Raw genomic sequence first — 19,376 nt, 5'->3', positions numbered from 1 at the left:
GAGGTTCATCTTTAATACTTCAGGCTATATCAGCTACCAGTTTATAAACCTGTTTAGTGCTGCAGCAACAATCAAACATTTCTGCTTCATACATCATTGTAGTTTGTGTCTTTGCTCTTTCAGAACTGAATTGGAAATCCAAAGGTGCTGGAAAGCTTCTTCTCCAACCCTCAAAGCCAAACTTCACCCATGAGAGCTGACAGCATGCAATCATTTTGAGAAGTGACACTCTCATAAATAAAGGTGAGCAATGATACTTAATGTGTACTTTTTGATTATCATGTTTAAAGGTTTGTCATTGCTCACAGTGGCCTTGTATTCATTAGGCATTTCCAGAATAGTATCCAGCAGTTTCTTGTGAGCTGAGCTGAATCATTTTTCTTTTAATACATGTTTAACATTCACTTGAGTATTACTTGTTATACATAACTGTGGCTCTGAAACAAAGGCTCTCCTGAAGGAGAAGAAGAGAACCTTTAGATCAGGAAATAAGGAGGAGCTGAGAGCTGTGCAGAAGGATCTCAGAAGGAAAATCAGGGATGGAAAAAACACCTACAGAAAGAAGATGGAGGACCAGCTACTGCAGAGCAACACCAGTGGAGTTTGGAGAAGCTTGAACTCAAGTTCAGGCCACAAACCAAGCCCTAAGGTTGTAGGAGACTGTTGTAGGAGGTTGGAGGAGTGGGTGAACAACTTGGACCACTAGAACTACCAGCATTTTCACACTACTCCTTTTTCTACCAAGCGCCTCCAAATGGCAGTTTACATCTCATTAGGCCACCTTTTGTTATGTACACGGGGCCAGTAGATCGGAATGTGTGTGGGATGGGTGTGGGGGTGGGGATGGGTTACCAATGATGACCCAGGGTCGCCAGGTGTATAAAAAGCCAGGTCACAACACATATTTCACCTTAATAAGAACATATTTGTAATTGTGATCTCAAATTTGGAAGAGATGTTTTGTGTTCTCCGTGCTTCAGGTTCACAGCAGATGGAAGGAAACTCAAACAGCCACTAATGTAGCCGTTGTGCTGACTGTAGACTGAGGGATCTCTTCAAATTGTTGTATTCCTCCTCTTCCTCGTCACCCACTGCTTCAGATCTTGCTGTCACCATCAGACTGCAGCAGTTATGTTATTTAGCCATGAAACATGTCGTCACCCTCCCTTGATTTTTTTCAGGCTTTTCAGAAAACACAAAAAACTGAACCGAATGTTGAAAATTTAATTTAGACAAAAATAAAATTAAAAAAATGTCTTTGACCATTTTTTTAGGAGGGTGACGATATATAACCTTGTTCAGCCTGTTTAGGAATGCACTGAGATCAATAACCTAATTTCCAAAGCAGATCTGGAGAAACAGCAAAAACCAACGGGACCCTACACAGCCACAGATGCTGCTCCAGAGCTAGAAGTTCTAAACCATAAACACCAACCTGGGAAACTTGCTAAGTGTGACAGGTCCAACATAACCCCAGATACAGCCCAGCCACAGGGTGAACCAAATCTTTCAGATAATGACAACAGAGAACCAAACGCACCTCCCTCCTAAACTCACCAGCTGCACCAACCTGACATTTCTCCTCCCTGAGTTAAATAGATGAATGGAAGTTAAACGGTTACAAACATAAAAACCACAGGTCCACAGACAGGATCAGTGAGCTGAAATCAACACAAAGCTACCTGAGAGGCTGTATTGAACTACTATATATAATTTAATCATTTGTCCTGACTGGTTTCACCTCAGATGTTCTTTCTCCTTTTGGTAGATTTCTCCCTCCTCTGTTTTAATGCCAAGAAGAAGAAGAAGAAGAAGCTGCTTCAGAGAAGTGGGCTTCATGGTCTCAGTGCACAGGCTGCCAGTCACACTCACACACAGCAACATGTGTTTTCACTGCCACAATCAAAACATTGAACAAAATCTATGTATTGTTGTTTGGAAATGTGTCACATTACTACATGCTAAGGTGTGTTATTAAAGAAAAAAATGAGTTCTATTTTTCTGGTTTGATGATATCCCAAGCTTTTGATTCAAAACGTTTATTTTCCACTGGACAAAATATTTACTGTTGCACATTTATTTCTCATAGGGATTTTTTTTTTTTCCATATTTCAGTCTCTGGTTCTTGAGAGTCATGGCTCTGTCTGGTCTCTGACAGAGATCCTTAAAAATATTATTGGAAAGTACCTATTAATTTTACTTTCAAACAGCTTTATGTGAATGTTATCTTTTCATTTATAATTTTTAATATATTGATCACAGTGTAGTGTACAGTAGAGGCATCCAAAAATGATGAGACTGGGCTGCTTGTGTGTGATTTGGAAGGTTTGTGTCTGTCTGTGACTCTGCAGAGGTTAAAGCTGTGATCCAGTCTCAGTCTCTGACTGAAGGTTGCTGAGACTCTGATTAGATACACAATGTGAAGTTCACAATTCTCTAAACAAATAAAACAGTAATGACAAACATGAACATCTGTACTTATTTCAGAGACACGAATGTTTACAAACATAATATTTATTTTAAGGATTGGACTTCATAAAGCGCACTGATGTTAGAGTGTGTGTTCATATTGAAATCATTTTGTAGGCTGAAATTGTAAAGGTGGACCTGAGATGGTCCAGAGAAAGTAAACACATGTTAATTGGAGTAATATCAACAACAGACTGAGACAGACAGCTGTGAAATGCGCACACAATGACGTCACCTCATTCACTGCTAGCTACACTGCTAGCTACATCGTATCATTCATGATCATCTATGTAAACAATGTTTAAAGAAGCCGCCACAGCTCTGCAGCTGTAACTGTTTCAAATCATATATTTTTGCTCGTTTGAACTCTGAGGATGTTTTTAAAACGGTCTTAAAAGGCTGTTTCTATGGTGGTTGTCACGGACGCCTCAGTAGCTTCTTAGGCTAACCTGGCGCGTCCGGTTCCTGCTGCTAGCTGTCTGCCGCAGGAAGGCTGCGTCCCATTTCAAGGAGCCGCCGCTCCGCCGTAACTGTGGCTCAAACACCACTTTATCCTTTAAGAAAAGGCCTTTTATAGCCACTGATGACACACACACACTAATGCACGTCACTGTCACAGTGTGACTTCACGAAAACCTCTAAAGTATTGTTTATAAAATGGAAAATGAACCGGGCATTGATCTGATGATGGAGACTGGGGCTCTGCAGCTGACGTTTCACAATCCTGATTGACTCGCTGTACATTCATATAATTAATCAGAGCAGAGTTTAGACTGCACAGTGCGCTGCGCTCACTGTTACTGTGTCAGCTGCTGCCTTCAAATTTTATAATTATATAGACATATCTATATAATTTTCCAGCCCAATGTGTTCACAAGCTGCCCAATCTGGCAACACTGCACCATCCACCAACATTTGTCCGAACCATCTAGATTCATATTTGTGTTATTTTTTTCATCAGGATTTGGGTTCACACAAATTTCAATATTAGGACATACACTTCCACGTTAATCTTGATATGGCAGTGTCAGTGAGGATGAAAGGTTTGGCGAGAGACTGCCAGCAAAAGTCGCCTTTATTTATAATTCAGTTTTGTTACTGTTGGCTGTTGTGTGAAATTCTGTTCCCCCGTGAAAATCTGTTCCCCCTGTGGCGGGAGCACAAACTGCAGCCAGAGAGGCGGATCCGACTTTCTTCACGGCGCTTCTGATCGATTTCTCGGTAAAATGACACTGTAAAAGACTTGCTGGTAAATTAATTTGTTACCATGTCATGGAGGGGGAACACAATATTTTGGATGGCTGAAATATTTGTTTCCCCCTGTGTAACTTTGGCAAATAAAGAGCAAATGTTTTCATATTCACAGGAGTTGTTGTTCTTGATGAGAGGAATAAACACGGTAAAGACTTTTACCGAGAAATTGATCAGAAGCGCCATGAAGACTTTTGAATCCGCCTCTCTGGCTGCCCTCTCCTGACACAGGGGGAACAGATTTTCACGGGGGGAACAGAATTTCGCACAACACCGGCAAGAGTTCGTGCGGCTGTCTGCTGTAAAGCCGTCATTCAGAACCGGCCATGGCTGTACTTTGGGTCAGAATAGATCCGCTAACAATAAGCAGTCTAAAACACGACAATCAGTTAATAAATTGCTTTTTTTTCTCTCATTTCAAATTGTTTCTGAACTGTTCGTGCTATGCTGGAGCCTCAAGTCTCTAGCTTCTCTCTCCTCAGAGTTCGAGGACTTCGGCAACGGACAGCCGCGTCCCGTAAGCGGCACGGATGTAGTGCGGGGTGGCTGTAGCTCAGTAGGTAGAGCAGGTCACCTACTGATCGGAAAGTCAGCGGTTCGATTCCTGACTACTCCAGGCTACATGCCAATGTATCCTTGGGCAAGATACTTAACCCCAAGTTGCTCTCCGGCTGTCCTGTCGGAGTATGAATGTGTGTGAATGTTAGTTAATTAAAAGCTCTTAGCTTAGTATAAACATGGAAGTGCTTGTATGAATGTGAGTGCATGGGTAAATGTAAAACATGTTGTGTAAGCGCTTTGTAAGCACTATATAAGAGCTAGTCCATTTACCATTTTATATGGCAGGCTACACCCTCCTATTTTGATTGACACCTCGTTCGGCCAATCATGTAACTGGCTGCACCAAAAATCAACCGAAAAGCTACGTGACACCCCCTGGCTATTATTGGCTCTGGAAAACCCATTTCTTAATATGATTGGCCGAATGAGGTGTCAATCAAAATGGGAGGGTCTAGCCTTTCATATAAAATGAACTACCGTATTTTTCGGACTATACGTCGCTCGGGAGTATAGGTCGCACCAGCCAAAAAATGCATAATAAAGAAGAAAAAAACATATATAGGTCGCACTGGACTATAATTCGCACTTTTTTTGGGGGGGGGGGGTTGATAGAATCCGAGACCCAGAGCAGAAATTCCATCTTGAACGGCAATTTAAAATAATAATGGATTAAAGAACAGGACGAACACGGTTACGCCTACGTTATGCTAACGTAACACATTCAGCTACATGACGCACAACGAACACGTGTTCGGTATGTTAACGTAACATTAAGTTATTCAGATAACCATAGCATAAAGAACATACTAACAAGTTAACCAAACCATCAATCCATTGAATTCTTCATCCTCGGTGTCACTTCTAAACAAATCCGTACACTCCGTAGACGAAGCGCCGCTTCCTCTTCTTTGTCGCGTTAGTCAGACTCGTCGTCAGCTGCAGTTCCAATGGGCCTGTTGCACAATCGCTTCCGTGTTCGGCGCGATGCGGCTCCACCGCTTCCGGTTAAAAATGGCGACGTTCTACACCCGATGCTTGCAAGAGCTCCCAACATTAAATGTCACTGATGTTCATCGGATTTGCAGGACAATGAAAGCCCCAGCCAGCAAACTGGATAAAGGATTTAAATTATATGCTGCATCATATATACACAACTATGAAGGTAAGAAAACAACAATGAACCGCAAAGTAACGTTTGCTAACGTTAGCTAAGGTTTTATGTGCTTCATTCAATAGTAATTTTCGACATAACCTCGCAACATGCGTTCTTAATGTTTTGTCTTATACTAAACTATAGACGGAGTTTTGTTAACTAATGTCACTCTTGCTATTAGTTATTATTATATTATTGTTAAATAGTTAGCTATTTAATGCTAATCTTACTGTGTGCCATGTGCTTAAGTACTAACGTGAGTAATGCAGAAACACTAACGGGACTTGCATGTGTGACTTTATTCAGTGTCCAATAAAGACAGGTTGTCAGGCGAGGTCAGCGTGAGAGCCTGGTGCTACAGGTCAATGAGGAAGAGTGAGGCACCACACAGATTAAGTGTAGGCAGGAAGCAGTGTAATGTTGTTCACCCCGTTCAATGGGGTTCAGTTCAGTTCATTATTAAAGGCCCCCACCAACTTGAATGTTTTATCTCCCTGCTTTATCACACATAATTTGACTGGTCAGATCATTTGATCAATGTGTGTTTGGGTGATCAGAAACAAATTTACATTAAGTTAATACTATACAGCAAAGCTATTTCAGTTATCAAGGATGGTTAATCAGATTTTTTTCAGTAGGGAGAGAAGGCAACACTAAGCATTCAGGAGGGTATGCCTGTTTTATGAGCATGGGTCAGTAACCATAACACTGAACCATGCTCCTTGTTGGCTCTTTTTCCAGAAAGTGATGTTACATTTCTAATTTTCTTTCTTGTTCTTAGATTAAGCTTCTGGATTCATCACCAGTGGCGCTGACATCCAGCCAGTGCTCCTGTGTGGCAGGCACTGTTATGTGCAATCACCCAGTGGCACTGCTCTTCCAAACAGCGCACTACTCAGAACTCAGAGTTCCTGTTGTCCCTCCTGTCCATAGCTGCACCGAATCTGAACAGCAATGGCACAAGCCACGCACAAATGGTAATTTAATGACATTAAAGTTTTTGTATTAGTCCATGTTTACATATAGACAGTAGAACCATCCATAGTAAATATGTCTTATGTTAGGGTGTGAAGCCAGGACCCATCAATTCTATGGTCTTCACTAAGCCGGTACCAAATAGGATGGTCCAGACTGGAGTACGGTAAGTAGATTTATGAAATTTTGTTTCCCATGTGTCAAATGCATATGTGTATTTGTTCATGCATATACAATATGCCAGAAGCAAGTTTCTATAAGTTCAGAATATGCATTGATTTACATATGTGTTGTTTAGCACACTACATATGAGAAGGCAGCTGATTATTATTACAGTTATTCAGAGATTCACATATCTAGACATACATCCCAGTCTCAAATATATGCACTGTTTCAGTTTTTTTATTTTACTTCAATATAATAACTTTGTCCCTTGTATTGTTATCATTATGTTTTTCCTTTAGGAGTGGATTCTACAGAGGCATGGTGGGTCCATTACCAGATCGCTGCATGTTCAGAATAACAGAGGCATATGCAAAATTTAAAATTGAGGACAGGCCACTTGTGACCACGATGAACATGAGACCTGATAAGCCCCTTGTGGAAAGTGCCTTTGGTCTGGTGCAGGAGGGCAGTGTTCTATCATATCAGCAGCCAGTTTTGAAATCCCGGTACATCACACTACACCATGATGCACCACCAACACCACACTTGCCTCTGGAGGGTTACGACATCTTGCCATTAGACTGTGCGTTTGTGTGCTCAGAAGAGGAGCTCCTACATCTCAAGAGCTTGTCTGTAACTCTGGAATGGTTCAGAAAATAGAAGCAGCTACACGTGAGCAAAGTTCCAGCTCTGAGTGGCATCTTCTCCGCAGGCCCAGAGTGACTGCATCTAGGTTTCGCGAAGTGTGTCATGTCAGAGGCCAGAGCTCTGCAGAGTCACTTGCTGAACGCATCATGAAGGGAACAAGGCAAACAGCAGACATGAGGAGAGAGGTGCTGAGATGGAGCCAGCAATAGCAACTGAGTACAGTAGGCTAATGAATGTAAACTACTCACCCTGTGGTCTAGTCATTCACCCCACTGCCCCCTGGCTTGCTGCATCTCCTGATGGTGTTGTATTTGACCCCAATGAATACCCCCAGTTTGGTCTTGTTGAGTTCAATGCCCAAATGTACAAAACTTCATTGACTGCAAATATGTACAAATAGACTCTGGTTCTCCTGCACTAAAGAAGAGCCATGCATATTACTGGCAGGTACAAGGACAACTGCTCATCAGCGGGATGCAGTGGTGTGACTTTGTTGTGTGGGCACAGGAGGACTACCTTGTGCAGAGAATATACACAGATGCAGAGGTGCAAAGAGCAATCAGAGAAAAAGCTGACCATTTTTTTTTCTACACATATATGCCAAGATACCTGTGTCTGAAAAATGAACACTGAACACATAAGGGTAAAAAGGATTCTTCAGGTTTGCTTGTGTAACAGTTACATTTTATTTGCAATTTAAACATTTTATGAATTTGTTTCAACAGTTTACGTTTGTGTGAAATAAATTATTTTAGAAATGGCACTGATTGAGTTTTTAAAACACATTAAGATACTGAGTTTGTATTATATTCAGGACAAACAACCCCATACTGATGTAGTTAAACTTACACAAGTGAAGAAAATGACAAATGTTTGATGTAAAAAAAAAAAGACTAACAAGATTTTTAAATAATCTGGAACATGTATAGAAACACAGTAGCATAATATAGTATTAATATTCAACATCTGCAAAAATTAGAACTATCAATAACTAGAACTCAACTATCAACATCCAAGTATAAGTTCTGTAATCAGATTTTTGTCAGCTGACTGTAGGGGCTTCAGCTGCAGGCCAATTTCCATAAAGTCACCCTCCTAAAATAATAGCCTAAGTAACTTTTTTCAAAAAACAAAACTGAACCAAATATTAAAAATTTGATGATTTAGGTAAAAATAAAATTAATTTTAGGATGGTGACAATAAGCTCCTTGCATTGCATTCTGGTTGTCTTGTGGCTCACTTAACCCATTTTTTAACTAAAGCTGTATTCTGGTAATTTGAAAGCATACATGCCACTGCAAACAGCTGGTTGATGTTGTAGACATGTGATAAGGTGATGATGCCATCAAAACGTTTGTTCTGTTTTATCCTCCTAATGACTCGCTCCACATGTACTCTCAGTCTGGCTATGGCCTGTGTCTCCTTAACCTGGTATGCTGGCATCTGCTTCTGCTTAGACAGGAAAGGTGGACAGTACACTTTGCACTTACAGCAGTCACTGATTAGAAAGCCCTTATCAACCATCACTGCCATGTCTTCGGTCAACTTCTCAGCGATGCCTGATTGCTTGAATAGCTCCTTATCACTAATCGAACCACCATACAGATCAGAGATGAATGTCACTGCACCATGTGGAGCTATGCCAACCAGGGCTTTCATAGTGCAGTGGGATTTGTATGAGGAGTACATTTCACTTTGGAGTAGTGGTGAGGATGGTGTTTGGCATCTCAGCTCTGTACAGTCTAGGATGACCTGGGTGTCTGGGAAATCTTTAAATTCCTCAGGGAGGTAAGCCTGCACTTCTGCACGCGTAAGCCAGATGCATTGAGGACCCCAGTGCAGTGGCAAGAAAACTTGTCCATGTTGCAATAATACGGCTCACTGTGGACTGGTGTATGTTGAATCGATGTGCCAGGTCCCTCTCCTTCAACCAACCGACAGGAAGACGAGAAAAGAAAGAACTCATCGATTGGCTGGAGCAGCTGCCTCTGGGAGGTTAAAATAAAAGAGAAAATGTTACTTCTTATGCTACAAACTAGTAAGATTATGCTTTTTTTTTTTTTTTTTTGGCTGAATTTTTTATAATGGTTATGTATACCATACCATGGGGTAAACAGTGGGGGACTGTAGCACACAGGTGTATGTAAGGGAGGCTGAGTCCTTTAGGATGTAGACCTATATAAATGCATAGATCTGAGTACCAGCATAACTTACTGTTGATGAACGTGCAGGTGTCACCACTTCTTCATTCCTCTTGGCAGCTGATTTGGCTCTTGAGACCCTGACCATTTTATAAATGCAAGGCTCAATCAAAAACCAAAATGCCATCAAATGGTCATAGCTTGGAAATCTATTCACAAAAAAGAAAAACATAATTTCAATCATTAATTAATGCTCCACACACTGAGCAAAATGATGTCAGCTTTGACAACTAAACCAGTGTCTCAAATTGTATGCTATTTAACTTTCAGATAGTATGATTAAGAAGCTATTTGGTTCTGTATTTTATCTATAGCATTAGGATATTGCTTAAATACTAATGCATCTACATGAGATATATGTGTGTGTGTCTAGATACAGTGTTTTTATTATGACAGGAAACACTTTAATTTAACTCAGTGGTTCTCAAACCTTTTCCATCATGTCCCACTTTGCAGGTCGAAACGGCATTGCTGCTCTATGTAAACAAAAGACGGTGGAAAATAGCGCTAGCCGCTATGCTAACGTACCTGCTGCCGTATACTATGGGATTTCCCAGTTATGCCATGAAAATTAATCTTATGTTCAACTTAACATTACTTTTCTCCCAGGTCGTTTGCATCCCACAGATTGAGAATCACTGATTTAAGTGATGCTGAAATTTGTATATTTGAAACAGTTAGCTTGAACAGAACTTAGGTGTACCTGGTATAGAATCTGATGTCGGTGTCGGAGCCAGCAAACCGCTGTAATCCAAACTCACGCTGGACACGCAGCTCCTGTATTTCCTTCCTCAGATCCTCTACCTCTTTACACAGGTCTTCTGCAGCTGATGCAGACATGTCCAATGCAGACGGTTCAGGGACTGAGCAGTAGTCATGATCATTTGAGAGACCCTGCTCTTCCTGCTCCTCAAGATGGACAAGTTCAGTGGGTCGCTCTGTTCTCTCCCAAACACTACGCCGCAGTGGCTCAACTTTAAAGCCATTCCACTCAAAAAGCGTTGGTACAGCACCTTTAATCAGTCTTCTTCGACCATCAGGGGTCGTTGGCTCTATGAGCTGATCAGTGGCAAAGTGTCTGCTACAGACCTTAGTGTGAGCGGTAAGAGTGAAATCATCCCGGCGTATGTTTATCAGCCATCGTTTTCTCAAGTCGGACTGAGTCGGAAAACTATGGAAACTTAAAACACCGTTAAATTTGGACGAAGCCGAACAAAGTGGGACACAGCAATGTTCGGAGTATTTCTTCTCCTGTCTTTGAAAATGTACCGTTTTAAATACTTTTCTGCGTACACTCATGCTGAATTACCAGACAACAACAGCTAACAAGCATTAAAACAAACATACCGGAAACGATGCAGCAGCATAGTTTCGAAATGGAAGTACGTCACAAGCCCTAGTGCAACTAGCCCATTATTCCAGCCTTTCTGAATCCCAACAGGATGGTTTGTCACTGAAGCCCATGTTTTCTTGATCCATCCAATGACTTCCAGGAAAATTGGGTGGCGCATTCTCCCAGTTGCCGTTAAGCTGTGCGCTCCATCCATCATCCACTGCGCCCACAGGTTACGCAAGACTGCCTTAAAGCTGCAGTTCAGGGAGATGTCAAGTGGCTGGAGTATTTTGGTTCATGTGTTATAAATGTCACATATACGTCACTCCGGAGTATAGGTCGCACCCCCAGCCAAACTATGAAAAAAAGTTCGACTTATACTCCGGAAAATACGGTACATCCTGGCGGACAGGACACGGCCAGTGATTTTGGTTCAGCCAGATAACAGGTTAAAACGTTCACTGCTACATTTAATGTCGGTCTGCTTGGTCCAAACTATCTGAATTCAAAGCAAATAGAGACTAATTGTGTTTTATGTTATTCTGCTCAATTTCAACAACACAGCACAGTTCAAAAACACTGCTTATGACCAGAGATTTCATTTACGCTACAGGAGAGTGCATTCAGCTCCAATACACAGTGGTTGCCAAGAGGATTGAGGTTTGCGAAAGTTTGGTAGTTATTTCTGTCCAGAAGTTTGTATTGGTGGACAGAGCCAGAATGCATGGAGGGGTGGTCATCAGTTGTGTTAAGTGTGCATTGTGTGCAAACATCTCAGTTCCTTAACAACAAAAATATATTCCACATTGTCAACTGATTCTAATTTCTTTCTAATTTCTGCCTTATCCAGACAAGCAATAGCTATATATATTAGGGGTGGGACTTTAACGCGTTAATTTCGATTAATTAATTATGGGGAAATTAACGCGTTAAAATTTTTAACGCATTTAATCGCACTTTGCACCGTGGAACGTTTCTCAGTGCGCGAGTTCCCGGCATACAGATTATATCGACGCACAATGTCCAAATTAGGGGCCGCATCCTGCGCAGGACCCGGCCCACGTCTTTCGCAGCCCACAAAGGCCGGAAGTGAGCGGCTAGCCTTCATATCAGCTGCCGTCACCTCTGCGTATCTCATGTCGCCTAGCAACCGTGAGTGCGAAGCACAGCTGTGTAAAAGCAGCTGTTAAACGGAGAACGAACTTTTTCTCCTTTTTGTGGTTTAATTTTAAGTCTTTAATTCAAAATAAGCTGTTAAAACAAGCATAACACATTTCAACATCAAGGAATACAGCTGAGCGAATGATTAACTTCCAACTATATTAAGTGAGACATTAATGTTGAATAAAACTATCCAGTTATGATGCTTAACTTTAATTTCAGGAGTTTGCTTATCACAGGAGCACTTCCACCCTTCATTGGTCTGTGTAGTAGACTGGTGGGAAAATAAACAAAATTTTGAAGTTTAAGCTTATGTATATTGATTCATTCATCAACTAAACTTAAATTAATATTTCTCATGTCAAATATTGAAATGCGATTAAAATGCGATTAATTTCGACTAATTAATTACAAAGCTTGTAATTAATTCGATTAATTTTTTAATCGAGTCCCACCCCTAATATATATATATTATATATATATATATATATAGATATATATCTGTGTGTATGTGTCATAGTACTGGCAAGAATTTAAAACTACTTTCACCCCTGATAAGCAGCCTTTAAGTTAAAATTATTGATATCTGTATTGGTATCGACAATACTGGCCCTGTATTTACTTGTATCGGATCGATACCAAAATTTGCAGTATGCACACCACTAAAATGCAGGGCTGTAAGGAGGCACACAGCTTGTCTATTAAATGTGAGAGGTATCACTTTTATTTATTTCTTTTGCTTATTATTATTTTTATTGATATTTATTTTGATTTGTTAGATTAGAGTTTCAAACTGAATAGGTATATTTTGTTAAATGTTTTTGACCAATAAAACACATCAAACTTTGCACTTCTGTGGGTTACTAAATTTTTGTAATACTGAAATATTTAGCTTGCTACTATATGAAGGAGTGTGAGGGCCACATTGAGATAAAAAATAAATCATTTTGAGCATTTTGAGAATAAAGTCAAAATCATCGAAGTCATCATTTCAAGTCAAATAACGGCCACAGCTATACTCTCTACAAAATGCCTTGGGTAGAAACAACTTGATCAGCTGTGTTATTGTGTCTTGTGGTTCTACATGTCTCCTCTGTACTGAACGAAGGTGCAGCCATCCTTCCATCTAACCATTGCCAGTTTGTGTGGGTTTTCCTTCTGAGCAGATGCAGCTTTCTGCACTCTCTCTTTAACATCCTCGTAATTATCACTACATCGTGTTTATGTACTAAAAGAGAAATCAGATTCTCTAGTTTCACTAACTCATAGTACAAGACATTCTGGAGGGTATAACAGACGTGTTGTGGCAGTTGTTTGACTTCAAGTGACTTTAATCTGCACATTTTGACTTTTTTCTCAAAATTTTGAATTTATTCTCAAAATGCACAATTTCTTTTTTTCTCAATGTGGCCCTAATACTCCTTTCTACTAGTACCAGTGCGGCCATCTGATAAAGTAAGCCCTACAGCCTAGAACAGGGGTCGAAAACCGGTGGCTCCAGAGCCGCATCTGGAAATATTAAAATAAAATCTTTTTTTTTTTTTTTTTTTTTTTTAGCCTCTCATGTCTGGCATCTTTCACAATCGGAATGATGATCCGAATGTACTGATGTACCAAACATATTTGCTTTGACAAGAACAGCTCTATATGTTTCCTATAGGCTCTTCTGTTAATGTTTGCAATTTTATTTTTATTTATTTATCTTTTTATTTAGTTATTCATGCCAAGTCTGACAGGCAACAAGGAAGGGGCAAGAACAAGAGGTGGGGGGGAGAAAGGGGGGGGGGGGGGGGGAGAGAAAAGGAAGAATGGAGATAGATAAAAAAAAAAAATAAAATAAAATAAATAATAAAAGGGGTTGATATACTCACACACACACACACACACACACACACACACACACACACACACACACACACACACATCCATACACACACCCATATGCACCTACATATACACACACACACACACAAGTTTATTGTTTGTAGTAATGTGTGTGTATGCGCCTTTGTCATGCAATGTATTCGATAATGAGGGCGAGAAACTGCAACCATGCCCCCCGCGATCCAGAGGCAGATAGGGAAGCAGGTTTTGCTAACAACTCTGGGTTTGTTAACCCTAAAATGAGGGAAACTCAGGTTTTCAGTTCCAGAAAGAGCTAACTCCAACTCTGAGTCAGTTAAACAATTAAATGGCCATAAACCGAACTGTCATAAACTGCAGCAAAAATAGTTTTTATTAAATAAAAGCTGACCTGAGGGAAGCTCCGTCCCCACGGTCTGCTGCTGTCTTAGTAACTAATACAGGTAAACTCAGTCTGAGCTGTTTTGTCCGTCAGGCTGCAGCTGAATAATTAGATTTTATAAATCACATGTAAAATTAGGATTCAGCTTCATCTGATGAAAATTCAAGTTGTGTAAATGATCCAAAAATGCTGCAGCTAGAGTACTGACAGGGACTAGAAAGAGAGAGCAGATTTCTCCCATATTGGCTTCTCTTCATTGGCTCCCTGTTAAATCTAGAATAGAATTTAAAATCCTTCTCCTCACCTACAAGGTCTTGAATAATCAGGCACCTTCTTATCTCAAAGACCTCATAGTACCATATCACCCCAACAGAGCACTTCACTCTCAGACTGCTGGCTTACTTGTGGTTCCTAGGATACTTAAGAGTAGAATAGGAGGCAGAGCCTTCAGCTTTCAGGCCCCTCTTCTGTGGAACCAGCTTCCAGCTTGGATTCAGGAGACAGACACCCTCTCTATTTTTAAGATTAGGCTTAAAACTTTCCTTTTTGATCAAGCTTATAGTTAGGGCTGGGTCAGGTGACCCTGAACCCTCCCTTAATTTTGCTGCTATAGGCCTAGGCTGCTGGGGGGTTCCCATAATGCACTGTTTCTTTTCATTCACCATATTTACTTTGTTTATACTCTACTCTGCATTTAATCATTAATTGTTATTAATCTCTGGCTCTCTTCCACAGCATGTCTTTTCTCTCCCCTCAGCCCAACCGGTCGCAGGAGATGACCCCCCCTCCCTGAGCCTGGTTCTGCTGGAGGTTTCTTCCTGTTAAAGGGAGTTTTTCCTTTCCACTGTCACCAAGTGCTGCTCATAGGGGGTCATTTTGACTGTTGGGTTTTCTCTGTATTATTGTAGGGTCTTTACCCACAATACAAAGCGCCTTGAGGCGACTGTTTGTTGTGATTTGGTGCTATATAAATAAAATTGAATTGAATTGAATTGAATGATGAAAGCAGACATCATAAAAGAAATGATATATTTGATAACAAACTTTTATTCTGTCTGTGATGATGTCAGAGTGGGTCAGGCTGATTAAAGTGACTCATCACACTCCACACTGATACGCAATATTTGTGAATGACCCCTCAGACATTCCTGCAGTTTAACTAATTGATGTGTGTCATCTGGCTTCATTGATAGGTAAAGCTGAGTATCATCTGCATAACAATGAAAATTGATGCAATGCTTTCTAATAATACTGCCTAAGGGAAGCATGTATAATGTAAATAGAATTGGTCCTAGCACAGAACCCTGTGGAACTCCATAATTAACCTTAGTGTGTGAAGAAGACTCCCCATTTACATGAACAAATTGGAGTCTATTAGATAAATATGATTCAAACCACTGCAGTGCAGTACCTTTAATACCTATAGTATGCTCTAATCTCTGTAATAAAATGTTATGGTCAACAGTATCAAAGCTGCACTGAGGTCCAACAGGACAAGAACAGAGATGAGTCCACTGTCAGAGGCTGTAAGAAGATCATTGGTAACCTTCACTAATGCTGTTTCTGTACTGTGATGAATTCTGAAACCTGACTGAAACTCTTCAAATAAACCGTTCCTCTGCAGATGATCAGTTAGCTGTTTTACAACTACTCTTTCAAGAGTCTTTGAGAGAAAAGGAGAAACCTGATGCACCCCAAAATATACAGCTAAGTAAACTTTCACCTGTGACAGCTAGGTGGGGGCAACTCTACACAGCAATTACATTTTATAATTTAATAATTTGTACTTACATTTTAATTAATGTCAGCTATAGAGTGCCGTGCAGTCATTTATAAAATGCAGCACATGTTGTACAGGTGTTAGAGTGTGCACATGCTGTGGACTTAGTTTGTTCTATTGTGGGTCTTTGCTGAGCCAACATGTGAGTGCAGCATCAATAAGCCAGTTAGATGCAGACTGAATGTGTTCTGCTTTAACAGAGTGTAAAGGCAGCAGTTAAACAGGAAGTTTCCAGTTACAAGTTCTTCAAACTTACAGACAGCTGAGTGAAGACCGGAGTGTTGTCATTGCTGTCTGTCACCGTGAGGATTACTTTTGTTTGTCCACTTAAGCCTTCTCCCTTCATATCTGCTGCTTCTACTGTCAGAGTGTATTGTGGGTATTTCTGTTAAGAGACAGGGACTGTTAGGGGAGTTCAACTCATCAACAGGAAGGAAGAAACATTGACAACAATTTACACACCTCTAGCACACAGCTTTCAAAATGACTGAAGCTCTTCATCTATGAATGCCTGGCTTAAGACCACCACCTACAAATATGATGCCATTAACAGATATTAGCTTTGACCAAACTTTTTAAATATACCAGTTTAGGCCCAAGTTACACAGGCCTACAGACTGTCAGCGACAACTTGCTGGGGAGAAAGCAAAAGTATTCCCTGACAGTTGGCAGGAGGCTGGCTGCTGTCACTCGGTGCAATTAGTTGCAAAGACATAAACAGTGCTGTAGAAAAAGCCTTGCCATTGTTTTGATCACTGGAAGTCTGATGTGGTCACCCATAGCTGAATGGAAGATGCTGACTTGACTGCAAACAGTCATCAACTCCTCACCAAGCAGCAGTGAAACTGAAAAAAAGTAGCCTCCTGAAACATGGTGGTTTTAGGAGTAAAGCACAAGTTTTATTCTGAAGGCAAATTTTCTCCATTTTTGACCCATCCTCAGCAGGTCCCCAACCATAATGAGATCCTCCGTTTGTGACGCGGACAATGTGACTCGCAAGTGCTAACTCCCCTCAGCAGCCGTAGGAAAACTGGCGGTAATGCCTGGTGTATCCACAAGGAGGAGCAGTCATAATGGAAAAACATTAATTTCTCCTTGCTATGCTGTATAGTCAAGCATATGAATTTGCTAATTACTTTGGGTTCTACAGAGGGGGCTCCCAGTGGCTGTCAGCTGGCTGGGAGCAGCAATTTGAGTGGCTGTATCTGTGGATGTAAAACGATTGTTTAACAAGGCTCACCTCTCTGTTGAGTGCAGTAGCAGCGACTCTGATGGTTCCACTGATTGGGTTGATTTCAAACATGTGGGGATTGGGCAGTTGTGGGTCCTGGTTCAGAATGCGGTAGCGAATATCTGAGTTGTCATTATTTGGCTCATCCAAATCTATGGCCTCGACCGTGAGCAGCTCAAACCCTGGAGGAGGAGGAGGAATTTGTCTTTTGGTAACTTTATTAATAACTTCAGATTCATTACATACAGTGGACTTGGGGAAAATCCAAACATGTATTAGAATTATAAACAGGAACAAAAATAAATAAAACTACAATAAAAGTGGTTGCTTGTTAAATATGTCAAAAAATGTAACTAAATCCTCTATACATACCAATGACGGAGGCCCCAGGAACCTCTCCTTTGTACTGAGTCTTAAACTGGTGTGTTGTTGTTTTGGTCAATCACAATGACTATAATCTCCATGGGCTCCTCAGCGACTCCTCCATCTCCCACAGCATGTGCTTCAAACTGCACAGAAGGTTTTAATACATTTCATTCAGAAAGTTTCAGCAACAAGATCTGTGACTGTCAGCTGGAAAAGTTTAACAAACTTAGCACCAAGCGAAGAGTCTCAATACTTCTGTAAACTCAGTGTTTCAGAATGACACCTGTAATTATCATATGAAGCACCTCAAGAACCTGTTTTTGTTTCACTGTCGAGTATTATCTGGAGTTGATGTGTTGATGAGTACAAATTGAATCATTTTAACATAAACCTGGAATATAGATGTTTAAAAAACTTAAAATAGAACTGAACATCCAAGAATAATCAGGATAGAAGCTTTCATCATCAAGTGATCTTTAAAAAAAAGACACACTTTAGAAAACATTTGGACAAAGAGGGATACTTACTGTGTACCTGGCTGTTTCCTCTCTGTCGAGTGGTTGTGTAACATACACACTGCCAGTGTTTCTGTCCACAGTGAAACGATTAACAGGAGGCAGATTAGCTCCTGGACCAGTGATGCTGTAATAGATCTTCTTGGTTTTATCTTTAGTAGAACGAATCTGGAAAAAAACACACCAGGACTGAGTTAAACCACTCTCACTGTCTACAATAACAGTTACACAACAGTAAAGAGGCTGTGCACATTAATCTCGGAAATTCATGAGATTCCTGGTTATCTTGATATTCAAATCAGAATGATTCAGTTGTCTTGTTATGTCAGATGAACATGACTGCAAGATTCTCGAGGCATTCTGGGATTTGTTTTATTTCTTTCTTTTTTTCCTAAAAACAGTTATTAATTTTAAGTAATGTAGCTTATTAGCTTAATGTTATTGCTAACCAATTCAATTCAATTTATATTGTGCCAATTCACAACAGCAGTTGCTTCAGAATGCTGCATACTGCACAGTAAAGACTACAATATTAGAGAGAAAACCCCAACAATCCCCTGTCCCCAACAATGTGCCATATTTTACTTGTCTAACGAGGTGGCTGTAGCTCAGGAGGTAGAGCAGGTCACCTGTTGATTGGAAGGTTGGTGGTTCAATTCCCGGCTGCTCCGGGCTGCAAGCCAAGCCAAGTTGCTCTCTGATGCAAGCGTTGGAGTGTGAATGTTAGACAGTAAGCACTTAGCTTAGTTAATCATGGCAGTGCATGTATAAATGGATAAATGTAAACATGTTGTATAAGCGCTTTGAGTGCTCAGACAGAGTAGAAAAGCACTATATAAGAACTAGTCCATTTACCATAACATTAACAAGGTTATGACTAAGAGACGTCCAAGAAAACTGAAGATTCTGGAACTGAAAATTCTGGAGATTCAATAATAATTTGAACATTTAAATAGGAGTTCAGTGTCAAATTTGTCACACGGTAATTCATTTCCTCTTACCTGAGTTACTTTTAGTGGATAGGGTCCTCTGTGATTCTCAGAAACACTGAGTGGAGGAACAACCCAGTCTCTCTTCCTCCTCCTCAGCCCTCCACCAGACTAGGGGAAGTGCAGAACAGGCCCTTGTGGATCAGTTGCAGTCTGGGAAAACATGCAGACATTTCATCAGCCAAAGCTTGGAGTGGAGATCACTCAGAAACTGACAAACTGCAGTGAGGAGCACAAATCTTAGAGAACATCTCAGAATTACTTCTAAATGCTTCTCAGCCTTTGATGCTCTGTGGCTGTCCACAGTTTGCTCAACCTTTGAACCTTGTGACA

General features: G+C 40.6%; 1 protein-coding gene across 1 annotated transcript; it reads right to left on the bottom strand.

Annotated features, from left to right (window-relative positions):
- Nucleotides 1-7,688: 7,688 nt before the first annotated feature.
- LOC115777356 (uncharacterized) lies at nucleotides 7,689-10,807 on the bottom strand. The gene is made up of 6 exons (XM_030725243.1): nucleotides 10,127-10,807; nucleotides 9,437-9,572; nucleotides 9,158-9,210; nucleotides 8,512-8,807; nucleotides 7,832-7,837; nucleotides 7,689-7,738 (listed from the first exon to the last, which is right to left on the bottom strand). Exons 1-6 carry the CDS (start codon nucleotides 10,720-10,722, stop codon nucleotides 7,689-7,691), a joined length of 1,137 nt encoding a protein of 378 aa, XP_030581103.1. The 5' UTR covers nucleotides 10,723-10,807.
- Nucleotides 10,808-19,376: the final 8,569 nt, after the last annotated feature.

This window comes from Archocentrus centrarchus, unplaced genomic scaffold (genome assembly GCF_007364275.1).
Source record: "Archocentrus centrarchus isolate MPI-CPG fArcCen1 unplaced genomic scaffold, fArcCen1 scaffold_50_ctg1, whole genome shotgun sequence".
Classification (NCBI taxonomy): Eukaryota; Metazoa; Chordata; class Actinopteri; order Cichliformes; family Cichlidae; genus Archocentrus; species Archocentrus centrarchus.
Note: the sequence above shows the minus strand (reverse complement) of the source record. Positions and strands in the feature narration are given on the sequence as shown.

Coding starts and splice junctions, on each gene's coding strand:
- LOC115777356 (XM_030725243.1), bottom strand. CDS start 10,722: ATGAGTGTACGCAGAAAAGTATTTAAAACGGTACATTTTCAAAGACAG. Junction 9,573..10,126: donor GACATCAGATTCTATACCAG/GTACACCTAAGT, acceptor TTTTGTGAATAG/ATTTCCAAGCTATGACCATT. Junction 9,211..9,436: donor CACCTGCACGTTCATCAACA/GTAAGTTATGCT, acceptor TTAACCTCCCAG/AGGCAGCTGCTCCAGCCAAT.